The following is a 20,083-nucleotide window of genomic DNA, read 5'->3' as shown; positions in this document are numbered from 1 at the left end:
GCCTGCAACCTGGGCATGTGCCCTGACGGAATCAAACCATGATCACCTGGTTCATAGGTTGATGCTCAACCACTGAGCCATGCTGGCTGGGCTTTAATTGATTTTTAGAGCCGAAGGGAGAGGGAGAGAGAAACATCAATGTGAGAGTGAAATATTGATCAGCTGCCTCCTGCATGCCCCCTACCGGGGATTGAGTCTGCCACCCAGGCATGTGCACTGAATGGAAATCAAACTGGCAGCCTTTTATTTCATGGGATGATGTCCAACCAAAAGAACTGCATTGGCCAGGGCTTTAATATTTTCCTATAATCCTTTGTATTTCAGTGATGTCAGTTATTTCTCCTTTTTCATTTCTGATTTTTATTGGGTGCTGTCTGCTTTTTTTTTATGAGTCTTATATAAGATTTATCAGTGTTGTCTCTCTTTTCACAGAACCTGCTCTTGGTTTCACTGATCTTTTGTATTTTTTTTTTTAGACTATTTCATTTTACACTCTGGTCTTTATTATTTCCTTTCTTGTACTCACTTTGGGCTTTGTTGTTCTTTTCCTCATTCCTTTAGGTATAAGGTTAGATAGATTGAGGTTTTTCTTGAGTTAGGCCTGTAATGCCGCGAATTTCACTCTTAGGACTGCTTTCATTGTGTTTTGGGTTGTTGTGTTCCCTATTTCATGTCTCAAGGTATCTTTTGATTTCTTCCTTGATCTCATTGTTACCCATTCATTATTTAGTAACCTTTATTTAGCCTCCATGTATTTGTGTGTTTTTAGTTTTTTTACTTTAATTGATTTCTGCTTTTATACTGTTATGGTCAGAGAAAATGATTGATATGATTTCAATAATCTTAAATTTATTGAGACTTGTTTTATGTCCTAACCTGTGGTCTCTCCTAGAAAATGTTCCATGTGCACTTAAAAGAATCTGTATTCTGCTGCTCTGGGGTAAAACGCTCTGAAAATATTATTAAATCCATCTGGTCTAGTGTGTCACTTAAGGCTGCTGTTTTCTTGTGATTTTGTTTTGAAGATCAATTCATTTGGGTCTCTTGTAGATGGCATATATATGGGTCTTATTTTCTTAGCCATCCATCTACCCTGTGTCTTTTGATTGGAGCATTTAAACCATTTATGTTTAAAGTTATTATTTTGAGGTATGTATATTGCCATTTTATTCTTTTTAACTATTTTCCTTTTTTTTTCCTTTCTTTCCTTTCTCCTTAAACAAGTCCCTTTAACATTTCTCTCAATCCTGGTTGGTGGTAATGAACTCCTTTAGCTTTTTCTTGTCTTGGAAGCTATTTATTTCTCTTTCAATTTTAAATGGTAACTTTGCTGGGCAGAGTTGTCTTGGTTGTAGTTCCTTGATTTTCATTGCTTTGAATATTTTGTGCCAATCCCTCTGGCCTGAAACTTTTCTGTTGAGAAATCAGTTGACAGTTTTATGCAAATTCCTTGTAGGTAACCAACCATTTCTCCCTTGTTACTTTTAAGATTCTCTCTGTCCTTAATCTTTTGCATTTTAATTATGATGTGTCTTGGTATGGGCCTCTCTGAGTTTATCTTGTTTGGGACTGTGCTTACTGGGTTTATCTTCTTCCTTTGCCAGGTTAAGAAAGTTTTCAGTCATTAGTTCTTTAAATAGGTTCTCAATACCATGCTCTTTTCTCCGTCTGGTACTCCTGTGATGTGGATGTTGTAACACTTCATGTTGTCCCAAATGTCCATTAAACTATCCTCATTCTTAAAAAATTCTTTTTGCTGCTCTGATTGGTATTTTCTGCTTCCTTGTCTTCCAAATCACTGACTCGATCCTCTGCTTTATTTAACCTAATGTTGATTATCTCTATAGTATTCTTCATTTCAGATATTGTAGTCTTCATTTCTGACAAGTTTGTATGGTTTCTATGTCCTGTTTTATGCTGTTGAAGTTCTAAGTTCCCTTGGCATCCTTGTAACCGCTTTTTTGAACTCTGTATCTGGTAGAAGGCTTACCTCCATTTCATTTACTTTTTTTGAGATATCTGTTCTTTTATTTGGGGCATTTTTTGTTCCCTTTTTGGCTGTGTCTCTGTTTCTGTGTATCAGGTAGATCTACTGCCTCCCAGTCTTGGTAAGGTGGCCTCATGTAGTAGGTGTTGTGGGACCCAGTGGCACTGTCTCCCTGGTCAGTGAGCTGGAGGCTCCAGGAATGTCCCTTGTGTGGGTCATGTGAGACTTTCTGTGGTATTTTGTTTTCTTTTTGTTTTTTTGGACTTAAAAAAACAAACATTTATTTCTCACAGTTCTAGAGAGAGAAAAATACAAGATCAAGGTGCTGGTAAATTCAGTTCTGGTGAGGGTGTGTCTTGGTTTATAGATGGCTGTCTTCTTGCTGTATTCTCACATGGTAGTGTCTGTAGTTTAATTTTGATTGCTATTGGCCTGTCCGTGTGGGGTCAATCCTGAGGCTGGCTGACTGTGAGGATCAACCCCCAGCAGTGTATGAGCTGCTATGTGGGTACAGACCACATGAAGTGGAATTCACCTCAGCAGGCTCTGGTGCATGCCAAGATTTCCCTTTGGAGGTGCTGCTTGTGGAGCTAATTGCATCCTACTCTAATGTTGTCTTAAGCCCTCCGCTGGGTGTGTTGGTTTTGGGGCCTCTTGGGAGGGACTCTGGTATAGGTCAGTGTGTCTGCCTGTAACTGGCCTTGGGCAGTGTTTGGAGCTACAAAGTGAATCAGTTTGTAGCTTCCTCTGCCAGGCTTGTGTGTGCGTGGGAAGGGTCAAGCTGTGCACCAAGGCTACTTCCACCAGCACTGAGCCAGGGGGCAGGTCAGCAAAAGGCCCAAGGCACGCCAAGATCTGCTTCTGCCTACGTTGTCTGCTAGCCTGTCACTGAAAGAGCCTCTGGCTGTATGTAAGTTACCTGATGTAGGTTCTCAGTGAGTCACCAGATAGATGTGAGTGGTGTTTAACTGACTGATACAGATTCAAACTTGGGTGCTCATCTTAGGTCTGAGGCCACTCAGTAAAAACTTCAAGGTACACCAAGGCTGGCTGCCACCTGCTGGGTGCCCACAGACCTTTGTGGTGCAGAGGGGTCTCAGGGAGTTTTCAGGGTGAGGCCAGCAGAGTTTATTAGACCCAAACAGACCTATATTTGGCCACGTGAAGAGAGGGCTCTATACAAGTCAGGCATGTGAGGGCAAACTGGCCCCTGCCCTAGTCTCATACAACTCAGTCTCTGACATCCAGTCTTCCTGGACCTCTACAATACGTTCCTGGGCAGCTGACTTTGCCGCAGAGTGTGAGCTCAGCAGGGCAGGACCTCTGAAGTTTGGAGGGTGGGGGTATTGCATTCATACTGTGTGGAGGGCAGTGCTTTACCCAAGCAAGATGGTACCTGTGGGTGAGGGACTCTGTATAGGGACCCTGGTGATTCTCTTCAGCTGTATCCTTGGAGTTATGTTACTCATTCTCTCCAAACATAAGTCTAGTCTACTTGTGAGCTGCCCTCCCTCCACTGGAGCCCAGGGTGAGTGGCTATGAAAGAGATTTTGTGCCCTGGCCCTTTGAGAGAGCACCTGGGTTTCTAGAAAGCTCCCGACTCTCTGGCAGACAGAGTCCCTGCTGACTTCACAGCCATGTTTTGTGGGCTTCTCTTTTTGACTCTAGTACTCTGGGCTGGGGAATCCGGCATGGGCTTAAGACTCCATGTTCCTCAGGGGGGACCTTTGCAGCTGAGATATCCTTAAAAATTCTCACATGGGAATGGGGTCAGCCATTTTCCTGTATCTGCCCTTTCTGCCAGTCTTGATGTGGTTCTGTAAATCCCTGGTTATAAGACTTGTTCAGCAAATCTTCAGTTGGTTATTCAGGATGATTGTTCTGTATTTTAGTTGTAACTGCAGTTTGGTCTTGGAAGGAGATGAGTGTAACTTCCACCTACTCTGCTGCCATCTTGCATCCCCTCTGGCTGACTCAGGCCTTAATTATCATTACACATTGTAGACATTTACTTTCATCAGGGTTGAGAGGGTACTTTCTGTATTCACTGCATAACAAATGTTTAATAAAGCCAGTCTACACTACTTGTTTGTTGTAGTTGTGTAAAGTGTATAGAGTTTGCATCTTTTCTCTAAATTGCCATTTGTGGTATTTTTGTGTGTGTGTACTGATCAGGATGTGATGGTGGCAGGCGGAATGGAGAGCATGTCCAATGTTCCCTACGTCATGAGCAGAGGAGCAACACCGTACGGTGGGATAAAGCTTGAAGATTTGATTGTAAAAGATGGGCTAACTGATGTCTACAATAAAATTCATATGGTAATTATTGCTTTTTAAATAGCGAAATGCCATGTAGTATTAAAAGTACTGCTTATTTAAAAAAATGATATGTAATTTAGAAATGGAACTGAATGATGGGCTCTATAAAATGTTGATTTTAGCCACTCATTTGATGAAAATATTTTACTATGCTTATTGCATCTGCTTGGCTCAACTGTTGAATATAGGGCATTTTTTTGACTTCTAATGATGGGTTTTATAACTACTTAATTACTTGCTGTTGAAATAGCAACTTCTGGGCTAATTCAAGTATTTGAATTTAAGACTTGAAACTAAACTTAACTGCTATTTTATGTTATACAAATGTAATTAGTTTTTTAAAAATTCCAACTTTTATCAGGGTAACTGTGCTGAGAATACTGCAAAAAAGATGAATATTTCACGAGATGAACAGGATACTTATGCTATTAACTCCTACACCAGAAGTAAAGCAGCATGGGAAGCTGGAAAATTTGGAAAAGAAGTTATTCCCGTCACAATTTCAGTAAAAGGTAGAATGATAATATTCCAAAATATATTTTAATTTTTAGTAGACTTTACATGTTGCTAAATTTTTTAAGTTTTAAATTAGTACATTTTAATCTTTTTCATTTCAACTGAGGACACTGACCCTTCTGCTTAATTAAAGGAAATGTTGCCAGTTCAGAGATAATACAGTTTAATCCAATTTAAGATTTCATTAAATTCCACTAAGCATATTATTTTGAGAAATGTATTTATTAGAACCCTTTCTAATGTAAGTGACAGAGAACACATTAGCGTAAGCTACAAAGAGGACTTAATAGAAGACTTCTGGGTTACCTCCTAGAATTGAAGGATATGAGGCAGCCAGTCAGCTCAGGGGATTTTAGGGACTGACCTGGGAATTCAGTGTTAGGACATGCTCTCTTGGCTACTCAGTGCTACGTGCTTTGTGCTTAATTTGTTCAGGCTTCCTAAGTTTCTGCCTTTATCTTTAGTCACATTTCTAAGGCTCAAAGAGAGCTCCTGACCAACTCCAGCAGACTAAATCAACAGTAAAGGCTCATTTACCTGGTTTAGGTTATGTCTCTATTCTAGGAATAATGACTGTCCCAAGAATGATGGAATAGTAGAGCTTATCCAGTCTAGGTCAGGCATCTACCCCTAGGGTCAGGAGAATGGAATGGGGCTGAATAGATTTAAATTGTGTTAAGCTACTTATTAAGCTGTGAGACACAGATTTATAGATGGCAGATTGCACAGCAGTACTCCGGACGGTTTAAGGTATGCAGGCATACAAGGGACGCACAGACTACCAGGCACCTTGTGCGAGTTTCTTACTGAATGACTGGTGATTACTTAACTTAAAAAGGTTTTTGTTTTAGGTAAACCAGATGTAGTGGTGAAAGAAGATGAAGAATATAAACGTGTTGATTTTAGCAAAGTTCCAAAGCTGAAGACAGTTTTCCAAAAAGAAAATGGTTAGTATTAAGAAATGAAACAGAAGGAAAAATGGAATATTAATCTAGTTTTGGAATTGTGTAAGGATTTAAAAAAATAATTCTAGAAAACATCACTTAATAGTTAAGACCTTTAATATGTAAATCCTAGGAAAGGGATTACAGAATGACTTTAGGATTGTTTTTCACATGCAGTTCATCCTGAAAGTTGATGGTGATATGAAAGTCAAGTTTACTTATTATGTTAAATACCTGTAAGTTTCTTGAGGACTAAGATGATAACTGTGTAGTTCACGGTTCTATCTCCAGTGCTTAGCATGTAGTAGTAGGCCCTCAATAAATAGTTGTTGGATGTTAGTATAAATGAGAGTTCAGTGTTCTTAAGGGTTTTGAAATCCTTTCCTGATTGAATTTCTTAAAACCAACTGTAGGAATGGATCGTTTGTTTTTTTTAAAAATAAGCATCATATATTAAAAAAAAATTAGCAGTCTGTTACAGGGTCTTCATTGGTATTTTTATGAAACAGCTTGACATAATTTACACACCAGAAAATTGTTTCAAATTATAGTTCAGTGATTTTTTAGTATTCACTGACATTTAACTTAAATGACTGTAGAGAAGAAATATGATTTTGACAGACTCAAAAAATATAGTGTCTACTCTATGATGGATAAGCAAAGAGAAGGGGGAGAAAAAAAAATGAACTGGTTTTTACCTTCAAAGAATTGTAAACCAGCACTTGCCCAGTGCGATCATTGCATGTGTTTCTGAGCTAGCTCTGAGCAAACTGTTATAAAATATTAACACAAAACAGAGCTTTCTTACATTGTTATAGTTAGCTATGTATGTTCGAGGGCAGGAGTTACCTCCGTCTGTAATTTCCCATGCCTCTAGCAACATGGGCAGTACTCTGTGTGAATTTAATTGGACCAAATTAACTCGGTGTGAAGGAATGTTTTGACTTCATGTTGATGCCTTCAGGCACAGTCACAGCTGCCAACGCCAGCACACTGAATGACGGAGCAGCCGCTGTGGTTCTGATGACTGCAGATGCAGCCAAGAGACTCAATGTGAAACCGCTGGCAAGAATAGCAGGTAGAGAATGTTCTGAACTTGTTTATTCCTAACCCTTTGTAAGCCATTCCTCACACTGAGTTTCTTCGTCGCTAATACCATAATACTGAAGCTATTTGTAGCTATATAGGTTGTGCTTTGTGACAGGATATAACTAGTATATATTTTAACTTGAGATAGGAGCTCCTTTAATATTTTTGTTATAATTTGCTTTATATAATAGTAAGCTTTAAAAGTATTTTCCTGGCCTAGAAAATGAGTGGGAGAATACTGGGTACATGTTTTACCCTGGCAATGTGGGGAAAGGTAGCCAGATTAAATCCCATATGTATGAAAAATACGGGATGAGGAATCTAGAAATATGAATTCTAGGTGTTCTGGCATTCATTATTAACTCTGGCCTTGGCACACCCTCAGTCTCCTTAAGCCTATTTTTAGCTGTAAAATATGCCTGGCATTCTTCATAAAGAGTAAAACAGAAATTTTGTTACTTTATAAAAACCTCTAACTTCATTTTATTCTTAGTTTAGATCATGGTTTCTTAACCTTAGCATTGATATTTTACAACAAATAATTCTTTGTTTTGGGGTTTGTTCTGTGCATTGTGTAGAATGTTTAGCAGATCCTTGGCCTCTACCACAGTAACTGGCGTTGTATCTGTTACTACAACCAAAAATATCTCAAAATAACGCCAATGTCCCTGGAGGCAAATCCTCCCTAACCCCCTACTCATGAAAATCAACAGCTTGTAAATCTATTCCTTTTCTAAGATTCTATAATTTACATTTATTACAGGGGTTAGGAAACTTGCCTTTTTGTATATTATATGTAACAGTTGTTAAAGCTTTAGGTGCTTATAAAAAAGATTTTAAAAACTTTTTATTTCTTTATGAAGCATTTGCCGATGCTGCTGTAGAACCTATTGATTTTCCAATTGCACCTGCATTTGCTGTACCTAAGGTGAGAACATACTCCATTCTGCCAGGTTCTGACTTGTGTATACCAAGGTTGCAGGTTTCAGATTTTAAATGTTATTCATCTCCCAAAGCATAGATAGCTTGAATTAATTGTAAGCCACACACCAGTATGGTAACCACAGAGTGGGAGGGTGGTATACAACAAAAAGGGAATGTTGAGGGTCTTGGTTCTAGAGTTCAAAGCAAATACTCATTACTAGAAGGAGAGGTCTCCATTCAGAAAGGGAATTGTTGGGAGCAGGTGTTAGAGTAAAACTACAAATAGAGAACCTACCTACTCCAAATTGTCAGTCTCTGTGCAAAGTTGCTAACGGGTCACAAGACACAAGAAAAGAGAACCCCAAGGAGGTACGGAGGGATCTCAGGAGACTTGAACAAGTATTCCCTTTCAGGAGAGGGAGGGCCTCATCCAAGAGAAAGGCAGAAACCATGGAGATTAAGGATAGAGAAGGATCAGAAACAGTGGGGAGTGATGATCTGTCCAGAGGTGGTAGATCCCAGAAAGTGACAAAATTACACAACTGTAAGAGAACGTTTCACATTGAAAAGCAAGGGTGAGAAACCGTTCTGGATTCTGTAGGGAGACTCCTGACCCAGGCTAGATTCTGAGAGCTAGATAAGTGGTTCAACTTGGGTGCCATGTCTTGCTGCTGGAACAGAGGAGGCTGTTTGAACTCTACAGCTTAGAAAGTTACCTGAGCCCAATGGGGGAAGAGAGAGGAATAGTTTCATGTTAACTTTATTGTTGCTTGCAACATAAAAACTTTTAAAGAAAAAGGACACTACCAATATTTTATAAAGATAATCACTACCATCGCAACACCTTCCTGCCTATGAGGAACTACCAAAACAAGATATTCGAAAAGAATTTAAGTAAATAATTTACAGTAAAGTTACAATAGCTCTGAATATCTGTGCCCCAAATAACTCCACAGCAACTTTCATAAAGCAGAAACTATAAGGGATGCAATAAAAGACATTAACATACTAACAGTAGAGATTAATATACCTCTTTCATTTGACAGACCAAGTTTCTCTCTCCCCAAAATAGAAGTTAAGATAGTGCAAATAAAATCCTTTGATTACAATGCAGTAAGTTGAGAAATTAAAATCGAAAATAAAAGAACCATTCTTTCTGAAAACTAACTACATATTTAAATCTTTCATCAAAGGGAAATACAAACTGAATTTCTGGTCAAGATGGCAGAGTAAGTAAATACTGTGCTCACCTCCTCCCATGACCACATGAAAATTACAACTAAGTTACAGAATCGTCACTGAGAACCACCTAAGACTAGGTGACCAGAACTCCTATAACTACAGATATACAGAAAAAGCCACGTCAAGACTGTTGGAGTGGAGACACGGAACGGGCAGGTCCTATACCAATTAAGAATTGTGAGGGCTATCAGCTGCAGAGGTCCCCTCTGAAAAGTGAGGGGTCCCAGCCCAGGGCTCCAGTGCCAGGAAGAGGAGGTCCTCATAACATCTAGCTGTGAAAATCAGTGGGCTTGCAGCTAAGTGGGAAGGAAGGCTGCTGGAGTCCCAGGTGTTCCTCTTCCAGGGCTCAGGCATGGACTTGCTTCTTCACATACACTCCTTGGGTTCCAGCACAGGGATAGAGAGGAACTAAATTGACCAGCTCCAGGGTAAGGGCTGCAGGGGCGGGGCTGTGCATGAAACTACTGGGAGGTGCCATTGTTCCTTTGAGCCCTCCCTCCACCCGGCTGGTAGGCAGATGCAAAACTGAGCTCTCCATTAACCCGGCTAACACCAGTTGCCCTGCCCTGCCGATTCCCTGAGACCCCTGCCTCCCACCCAACTCATGCAGCTGGTCTGAATCTCTTCCAGCTGCTTTTTTACACAAGTACCTTACCTTACCTTGGCTTGTGCTGTGGACTTTTTTTTTAATCACAAAGGTCCAAAAAAGCGTCATCTGGCTTCAGTGTGCCCTGTACCTCTTGCTAAATAGCCCCAAGCCTGGTATAAGCAGTGATTGGTCTCACCTAGACATTGTAACATCCATTGGATGGCCACAAATCTGACATAAACAGTGGCTGGTCTTGGCTTAGAATATAGTTTCAACTAAGCAGCCATAAGCACAATATAAATGGCAGCTGACCTCAGCTCACTGTTGTACCCACCAAAAGTTCTATGCCCAGGACTAGTGGCATCCAGCCTTAGTTTGCAGGATAGTCTCTCCCAAGTGCCTTTAAGCCCAACAGAAGTGCCAACCAACCTCAGGTTACTTTTTGTAGCTCCTATCAGCAGCACCAAGCCAGGAACAAAGGACCTCTAAACATCACCAAAGCCCCTCCTAAGGTCCTCCAGAACCAACATACCTGGTGGCCAGCTTCAGACTATGCCAGACCACCACCCAACCAGCTCCACAAATGACACAGAAAAGGGCGGACTAGGCTGGCATTAGAGCCCTCCTGCACCTCCTAATGCGCTTCCTGCTCTGTGGGGTCAGCCCCTGCAAAAGAGTTTATTTGCTGTTGTCATGGCCAGCCCCCATGAGGGTCAGCTCCACCTATTGACATGCCAACAGCAAATAAGGCTCAACTACAACAGGAGGGCACACAAGGGAGATGGCCCCAGAGGACATCTTCCACATACAGCTAGTCCAGGAGACATATGAGATCTACCTAATACATAGAAAGAAACACAGAGAGGCAACCAAAATGAGGATTAAGAAGAAACACGCCCCAAGTGAAAGAACAGTTCAACCCTCCAGAAAAAGAACGAAACCAAATGGTGACAAGCAATGTACCAGATAAAGAATTCAAAACACTGGTTATAAGGACGCTCAAATAATGGGAAAATTAGATGAAGTCAGTGAGAACTTCCAACAAAGATATAGAAACCATAATAAAGAACTGTCAGAAATGAAGAAAACAACTGGAATAAAGACTAGGTTAGAATCAACAGTAGATAAGATGAAGCAGAAGACTGAATCAGCAATTTGGAAGACAAGACTGGAAGTAAAGGGATGGAAAAGGCATTTCATGTAAATGGCAAAAAAATAACCTGGGGTAGCAATACTTAAACCAGACAAAATAGAGTTTAATACCAGACAAAATAAACTTCAAAACACGTGCTGTAACAAGAGACAGAAGGGCATTTTATAATGATAAAGGGGTCACTCCAACACGAGGACATAACTCTTGTAAACACTTATGAATCCAATGTAGGTGCTGCACCTAAATATATAAAGCCAATATTGACTGACATATACTGAGAGACCGACAATAATACAGTAAGAGTAGGGGACTTTAGCACTCCAGTGACATCAAAGGATAGGTCATCCAGACAGAAAATACAGAAATAGTTGCCTTAAATGACACATTAGAACAGAAGGATTTAATAGATATTTTAAGGATATGTCACTCCAAAGCAGAATAATAGTTTTTCTCAAGTGAACATGGAACATTTTACAGGATATATACCACGTTAAGCTACAAAACAAGTGTCAATTTTTAAGATTGACGTATGAAGCATCATCTCTATTCACAATGGTATGAAATAAATTACAAGAAAATTGAAAAACACAAACACATGGAGGCTAAATAACATGCTACTCAATAATGAATGAGTGAATGAGTCAAGGAAGAAATCAAGATGCCTTGAGACAAATAAAAAGGAAAACACAATGACCTAAAATCTATGGGACACAACGAAAGCAGTTCTAAGAGGGAAATAGTAATACAGGCTTGTCTCAAGAATCAAGAAAATATAAGCCCTGGCCGGTGTGGCTCAGTTGGTTGAAACAACTTTGCATACACAGAAAGGTGGTGGGTTCGACGCTCAGTCAGGGCACATACCCAGGTTGCAGGTTCGATCCTCGGTTGGGTTCCATATGGAGGGCAACCGATCACTATTTCTCTCAGTCTTTCTTCCTCTCTCTAAAATTAATAAAGAACATAATATCCTCAGATGAGGTTAAAAAAAAAAAAAAAATCAAACAATCTAACCTTATACCTAAAGGAACTAGAAAAAGAATAGCAGACAAAGCCCAACGTGAGTAGAAAGAATAAAAAAGACCACAGTAGAAAGAAATGAAATAGTCTAGAAAAACAATACAAAAGAACAATGAAACCAAGAACTGATTCTTTGAAAAGATAAAATTGATAAACCTTTAGCCAGACTCACCTTAAACCAACATAGTATTGTATCTCACATGTAATTGATAAATAAAATTATACATGAGGGAAATATAAACCAAAATTGCAGAACTTCAAGAAAACAATGTTTTGACTGTAAATTACTTGACCATAATCTATATTTTAAAAAATTTTAGGTTCTTAAAGATGCAGGATTGAAAAAAGATGATGTTGCAATGTGGGAAGTAAATGAAGCCTTTAGTCTGGTTGTACTGGCAAACATTAAAATGCTGGAGATTGACCCTCAAAAAGTGAATATCAATGGAGGAGCTGTTTCTCTGGGACATCCAATTGGGTAGGTAAAATCATAAAGAAAAATCTCGAAGTAGATCACTGCCTTTGTATTTCTATCTATAAGTGCTTCATGACAATCCCCATTACTCTGTTAAGCAGATATCCATCCCACCCTTCAGAAGGCAAACACCATTTGTGATAAGACTGAACACTGATCTGTAATGTTTGTTGCTTGAAAAGTAGTGTTTTATTTTAAAGTTTAAGATTAAAGTCTATGCTTGGGCTTTAAATAAAGTTGTAACCATTATTGAAACAAGTCTCCCAAGTTTAAGTAATGAAATTCAGCTACAATTAATGGATAATATACTTTTTAAGAAGTTAATTTGGAATAGAACCTTTTTTTATTACTCATAAATTCTATACTTCATTAAAGAACCAAAATGCTTTCTTAATCCTAGGATGTCTGGAGCCAGGATTGTCACTCATTTGGTTCATGCCTTGAAGCAAGGAGAATACGGTCTGGCCAGTATTTGCAATGGAGGAGGAGGTGCTTCTGCCATACTGATCCAGAAGCTGTAAGACAACCTCTGTAACCCTTGGGTCAGCTTATACTCCAACTGTTTCATTTTTTATTATTTTCTATTTTAACTTTTTCTAAATAAGATCAAATCACAAAACATTTTGAAATTACAAATAAAATTTTTTTCTGCTTTAAATTTTTTTAATCTTCAGAAGATTCACATTTTTATGTTATAAAGCTATATTCGAAATACCAGGGTGCAAACTTAGTGACCTATAAGCAGCTACAGGCTTCCATTTTAGAGAATAATTTGTTTCTGAGGACTGTTAAAGATCAAGTGAATGTCACCCATAGCTAACTTAGATTTAGTAACTCTTTAATGTGAGAGTGGATATACTGGGAAAACTGGCAGTGTCTCATACCATTAAGTAAGAAGCCACAATCAGTGGGTGCAGTGTTGCTAGAAAAGGAGAAACTTACGTGCTCAGGTCTGAGTGGGTATAATTTCTCATAAGCTCAGCATTCAGCATTTGGGGTGGGGTGACACACAAAGTACTGGAGTTTGAGTTCTTAATTACTGTAGCAGCACAAAAGAATGGGAAAGAAGGTAGAAACTGCTCAATGAATGGATTTATAAAAGAAAGAAATTGCCACTTTCAATATGCCACATTTTTTTTTTTTTTAAATTGATTTGAGAAAGGAGTGGGTGGGTGGGGGGGGGAGAGAAAGAAACACTGATCCGTTGCCTCCCATATGTGCCCCAACCAGGAATCGAACCCACCGTCTTTTAGAGTGTGGGACAAAGCTCCAACCGAGCCACACTGGCTAGGGTACAATGCTTGTTCTTAAGCAGGATAAAATGCAGCACAAGTATCTCAAATTGTATTTCATCTGGGGGAAAAAACCCCCCCACTGTAGACAGGGGCTATGCATACCAACCTCAGCTGTAGCTCTGGGAAGGGAAAACGCCTACTCAAGCTGAGACTGACAGTAGTGGGAGAGGGGTGGGACAGAAAAGGTCTTTTATACACATCTCTCTTGGTAAATAATTCACTATAGATCCTTACCTTTGAAGAAACAAAAAGACAATATATATGGGAAAAATAAAGTTTTGTTGACAAAGAACTTAAAAAAACATTTGTATAGTAATTGAAGCTAACTTTTGTGGCTCATTATGTGCTAAGTACTGTCCTAGAAACTTTATTTGTATCAACTCCTTTAATTCTCAGGAAAACTTAAAAGAGGGTAGGTACCATTACCTATTATCATTACTAGATAGATAAGGAAATTGAGGCATGGGATGCTAAATAAATCCCAAGGTCTCATACCAGGTAAGTAGCTGAGATGGGTTCAAATTCAAGCAGTCTCACTCCAGGGCCCCTGTAACTCACTATGCTTATTAGCTTCTCAGGTACTCTCAATAAGTACCTGCCCTAACTGTAATAGGAGCTAGGAAAATACATGAAAAAAAAAGAAAGCCAAAATATACTCGAACACTTCACTGAAGATAAGCAGAATTAATACTGCATCCAAAAGTCAGTGATGTGAAAGTATCTGAAAACCTGTCTGACAATTCTGGGAAAAAATAAAGGGAGGAAATGGAAAAAGATATAGAATAAACAAGTAAATGGTATTTCTTAAGTAGAAATGAAGACAAACAGTATTCTGAAGCAATTACAATATAGTTTTAAAACTTTTTTTTTTTTTTTTAGTATTAAGCAGGCACATGTTGAAGGTCTTGTTTCATTAGCAGAATTAACAGGGAATCATACCAAGACAATCTGGAGAAAACAGTAAAGAAAAATAATTCTTCAAACATCTAGGTAGGAAAATGTGTAGCCTCAGTCCCTATTTCTATCATAGTAAATGCCATAAAACAAGTGAACATCATCTGGGTAACATTTTTTTTTTTTTTTTAAATATATCTTTATTGATTTCAGAGAGAGGAATGGAGAGGGGGGGAGAGAGACAGAAACATCAATGATGAGTCATTGGTCAAACCCGCAACCTGGGCATGTGCCCTGACCGGGAATCGAACCCAGATCACCTGGATCCAAGGTCGATGCTCAACCGCTGAGCCACGCCCGGCTGGGCTGCGTAACATTTTTAATGGAATAAAGTAATAGAGACACTAGAAGGTGTCCAGGCACACAACAGCTTAGAAAATACAGCACTGTGATGTTTCCTCAAAGGAGGACAGGAAAAATAATCAAAATTAAGAAATCAGGAATGTGAAAGTTTAAAATGTTTTAAATGATTAAGGACTGGCTGGGGGTGAAGGTTGGTTACTGGTAAAATAGGGATAGGAATTTTAAAGTTGGCTGAAAAATAAGGGGTTGGGGGTGCTGATCCCCTGTGTAGTCAGAAGTCTGCATATAACTTGATTCCTGAAGAACTTAGTTGTCCCCCAGTATCTGTGAGGGAATGGTTCCAGGACCCCCTGTGGCTATAAAAAAGCAAGGATGTTCAAGTGCCGTATATAAAATGGCACAGATCAATGCATATAGTTAGCCTTCATATCCACAGACTCCCAGTAGAGATATTTATTGGAAAAAAGTCTGTGTAGAAGTGGACCCAGACAACTCAAACCCATGTTGTTCAAGGGTCAACTGTATATGCTAAATAAAGGCAAATGCCCATATAAATCAAAACAAATTCTAAATCTTAGTTACTATAGAATGTAGATCTGAAAAGCTCAATAAAGTAAAACGAGAGGTTGACTTCTAAATTTATTAGAAGTCAACACAAAGTGTTAAAATAGGACAAAAACTATTTTGTATAAAGAAAAGATTATTCAAAGTAACCTTACTCCAAAACAGGTATAGGGGCATAGAAAGTGTTTTTATGGGGGATGACAAGAAAATTTAGCACACAATTAGGAGCTGTGATCCTTCCTGGAGAACAGGGATGCCAGCAGATGCCACCTCTGCCTTCTGACTTAAGCCCACTACAAGTCATCAACATCTCCCTAGAAGGAGCTTGTACATATGTCTGGCACCACAGCTTTTGCAGGTGCCACCCAAGGAACAGGCCCTTGGATCACCTGGCTTTGACAGCCAACAGGGCTTGTGATCATGGGTCCAACAAAAACTAAAGCAAAGAAGCAGGTATTAATGGGTTCATGACCACCCCGTCAATCTTCATGGATGGGCCCTAACAACATACATTCCCAGCTGCTGCCTGATAGCACAGTTTCCAATCAGTCTGCACCTACATGCTTGATGCCATCTTCTCCTTTAGGACAACGACAGGTTTTGGCACACCTTCGACTACTGGGAGCCACTAAAAACAAAGAAGGAAGCATGGACAGTTGAAACCGTTTAAGAGACAATGAGGAGCTCTGGCCAGGCTGTGTCCTACGCAAGATCACTCTGTTAAAGGCTGGGAGAGGTGGCTGTTTTACCTAATGCACAGAAACCAGAGAGTAAAGGAAAATGAAAAAATAGAGGAAACAAAACAAAAAACACTCCAGAAACAGACCTTAATGAAAAAAGAGCTAAGTGATTTACCTAACAAAAATTCCAACTGATGGTCAATAAAGATGCTCAACGAGGTTAAGAGAATAAATGCATAAAGAAAATGAGAATTTCAAGAGACAGAAAATAGAAGTACCAAACAAATCTCAGAGTTGAAGAAAACAATAATTGCCCTGAAAAATTCAACAGAGTGGTTCAACATCAAAAGATGACTAAAAGGCTTATGTGATGGTGAGCAAATAATGCATTCCTGGGGTCCCAGAAGGAGAAGAGAAAAATGGACAAAAATCTTATTCAAAGAAATCATGGTGGAAAATTTCTATAACCTGGGAAATGAAACAATAATCCACACAAGGAAGCCCAAAGATTTCAAAAAAGGGTGAATACAAAGAGCCCTTCATTGAGACATTATAATTAAACTGTCAAAAATAAAAGACAAGGAAAGAATCTTAAAAATAGCAAGAGAAAATCTGTTATGTACAAGAGAACTACAATAAGATAAGGAGATTTTTCGGTGAAACTTTACAGGCCAGAAGGAAGTGTCATGATATATTTATTCAAAGTGCTGAAAGAAAAAATTTATTTCCAACCAAAAAAATTTTATTCAGCAAAGCTGTCATTCAGAATTGAAGGAAAGATAGTTTCCAGACAAGCAAGAGCTGAAGTTTCTCACCGGTATACCAGCCTTATAAGAAATGTTAAAGAGCCTTCTTCAACCTGAAGCAAAAGGACACTAATTAGAAATGAGAAAACAATTGAAAGTGTAAGTCTCACTGGAAGAAATAAGTAGGTAAAATTCAGAATGTTCTAATGTAATTGTGGTGGGTAAATCATAACTCTAGGATGAAGGTTAAAAGACAAAGTACTAAAAAATAAGTGTGAATTCAAAATTTATTGATACATAAGTTGAAAATGTAAATTGTGACATCAAAAACAAAATGTTGGGGAAGGAGAGTAAAAGTGTAGACCTTTAGTGTGCATTTCAAATTAAGTTACAGAGCTACAAAAAGACTTATAAGCATCAAGGTAAACACAAAGCAGAAACCTACAGTAGATGCACAAAAGATAAAGAAAATCTAAGCATAGAGCTACAAGTAAACATAAAATAGAGAACAATTAAAAGATGGCACTAGTAAGTCCATATCTATCAATAACTTTGAGTGTAAATGAATGAAATTCTTTAATCAAAGGACAGAGTTGCCAAATGTATAAGACAAGACCCAACTCTATGCTGCCCACAAGAGACTCACTTCAGCTTTAAGGACACATGCAGACTCAAAGTAAAGGGACAGAAAAAGATATTTCATGCATGGAACCAACAGAAAACACTTGGACAAAATAGACTTTAAGGCAAAGACTTCAATAAGATACAAAAAGGTCAGTGTATAATGATGAAAAGGCAAGCCCAACAAGAAGAAAACAATTATACATATTTATGCACTCAACACAGGAGCATTAAATATATAAAGCATATGATAACAGACCAGAAGGGAGGAATAAACAGCAATACAGTAATAGTAGGGGACTTCACTATCTCATTTTCAACAATGGTTAGGTCATCCGGATATATAATACAGAAACACTGGACTTAACATGTCAGACAAGATAAACTTGGTTACAGAACACTTCATCCAACAGCAGCAGAACATACATTCTTTTCAAGCACACATACAAACATTCTCCAGGATAGAGCATATGCTAGGCCACAAAACAAGTTTTAAGTTTTAGGAGACTGAGATCATGAAGCATCTTTTCTGACCACAATGGTTAAAACTAGAAATCAATTACAAATGTGGAAAACTCACAAGTATATGTTTATTCAAATATATGCTACTGAACAACCAATAGGTCAAAAAAGAAAATTGAAAATCAAAATATATTTTAACACAAATGAAAACAACATAACCAAAACTTACAGGGAAGTCCATAATGATGAAAGATTACATAATAAGATGGAAGATCTCAGGGGTTTAAAGATGGTGGCAGAGTAGGTGGATCTTTCTTGCACCTCCTCCCAGAACAAACTGGAAATAAAACTAAATAGAGAAACATTCACCCTGAATTACCAACTGAAGACTAGCTGAAGATAGATTTTTCACAAGGAAGGGCAGAAACCACCTTGAGACTGGGGTCTTTTGTATGTTTTTGTTTTGTTTTGTTGTTTTGGTTTTGTTCTGTCAGCACCTGCACGAGAGCTCGCACAGTGTGGCTGGGTTTGAGCGTCACAGTTAGCCCAAAGGGAGGTCCCACCCATGAAAAGGACGACAAGCAAGACAGAGATACAGCAGGAGAGCCCAAATAACCCACACAGAGGATGTTCCTAGAGCATCTGGCTCAGGAGATCAAAAGGACTGCACCACCGGGTCCCACAAGAACTTACTACATACGGCCTCCTCATGAAGACTGGGAGGCATAGCAGTTCTATTTAATACATAGAAACAAACACAAAGGGACAGCAAAAATGGGGACACAAAGAAACAATCCAAAAACCAAAGAAAAGGAAACTCCCCCCCAAAACAGCAAAATGAAATGGAAGCAATTTATCAGATACAGAGTTGAAAGTGTTTTAAGGATGCTCAAGGAACTTAGGGAGAATTGCAAGAAACTTAGTGGGAACTACAACTGCATGAAAATGAAATAGAAACCATAAACAAGAACCAAGGGGAAATGAATAATACCACATCTGACATCAAGAATACACTGGAAGGAATCCAAAGTAGACTGAATGAAGAAGGGGATAGAATGAGTGATTTGGAAGACAAGGCAGAAAAACACCCACTTAGAGCAGCAGCAAAAAAGAAAAAAGAATTTAAAAGCAGGATAGTTTAAAGGAACTATGGGACAACATGAAATATAACAACATCTGAACCACAAAGGTTCCAGAAGAAGAAAGTGATCAAGAAATAGAGAACTCGTTTAAAGAAACAAATGACAGAAAACTTTCTTAACCTGCTGAAGAAAAAAGTCACAAAAGTTGAGGAGGCACAGAGAGTCCCAATGAAGATGAACCCAAAGAGAACCAATCCAAGACAAATCACATTAAAATGACAAATGTTAAAGACAAAGAATCTTAAAGGCAGCAAGGAGGAGACAGAAAGTTAACAAGGGAGTTCCAATCAGATTGTCAGCTGCTTTCTCAACAGAAACACGTCAGGTCAGAAGGGATTGGCATGAAGGACCTGAATCCAAGACCATTCTATCCAGCAAGGCTACCATTTACAATTGAAGGCAAAATAAAGAGTTTCCTAGACAAAAAAAAGATAAAGGAGTATATTACCACCAAACCAGCATTGCAAGCAATGTTAAAGGGACTGCTTTAAGGAAAAGGAATCAAGAGTGAGGAACATAGGTGTAAAGAAAAAAAAGGCAGTAAGTACCTATCAATAATAACCTTAATTGAAAATGGACTAAACGCTCCAATAAAAAAACCATAAGGTTGCTGAATGGGTGAGAAAACATGACCCATATATATGCTGTCAACAAGAGACCCACCTCAGAACAAAAGATTCACACAGGTTGAAAGTGAAGGGATGGAAGAAAATATTCCATGCAAATGGAAACGAGAAAAAAAAAAAGTGGGGTAGCAGTACTTATATCTGACAAAATACACTTAAAAACAAAGGCCATAATAAGAGAAAAAGGTCACTATAATATTAAAGGGATTGATTCAACAAGAATATATAACCCTTGTAAACATACATGCACTCAACATAGGAACACCTAAATATATGAAAAAAACTCGTAGATTTTAAGGTAGAGAACGATAGTCATAGTTGGGGAATTTAACAGCCCACTGACAGCATAGGATAGGTCATCCTCTTTTTTTTTTTTTAAATATATCTTTATTGATTTCAGAGAAAGGAAGGGAGAAGGAGAGAGAGAGAGAAACA

At 38.6% G+C, this 20,083-nt stretch overlaps 1 protein-coding gene across 1 annotated transcript in view; it reads left to right on the top strand.

The window, feature by feature from the left end:
• Nucleotides 1-12,917, top strand: part of ACAT1 (acetyl-CoA acetyltransferase 1) — a 33,671-nt gene extending 20,754 nt beyond the window's left edge. Inside the window, exons 6-12 of the mRNA XM_087821559.1 lie at nucleotides 4,163-4,306; nucleotides 4,668-4,818; nucleotides 5,674-5,769; nucleotides 6,731-6,844; nucleotides 7,719-7,783; nucleotides 12,101-12,258; nucleotides 12,656-12,917. Of these exons, the coding sequence (XP_087677685.1) occupies nucleotides 4,163-4,306; nucleotides 4,668-4,818; nucleotides 5,674-5,769; nucleotides 6,731-6,844; nucleotides 7,719-7,783; nucleotides 12,101-12,258; nucleotides 12,656-12,776 (849 nt within the window). The 3' untranslated portion in view covers nucleotides 12,777-12,917. The remainder of the gene's footprint in view (nucleotides 1-4,162; nucleotides 4,307-4,667; nucleotides 4,819-5,673; nucleotides 5,770-6,730; nucleotides 6,845-7,718; nucleotides 7,784-12,100; nucleotides 12,259-12,655) is intronic.
• The last annotated feature ends 7,166 nt before the right edge of the window (nucleotides 12,918-20,083 follow it).

Source organism: Miniopterus natalensis, chromosome 11, assembly GCF_054644295.1.
Source record: "Miniopterus natalensis isolate mMinNat1 chromosome 11, mMinNat1.hap1, whole genome shotgun sequence".
Lineage (NCBI taxonomy): Eukaryota > Metazoa > Chordata > Mammalia > Chiroptera > Miniopteridae > Miniopterus > Miniopterus natalensis.
This window is presented reverse-complemented; position numbering and strand designations above follow the sequence as displayed.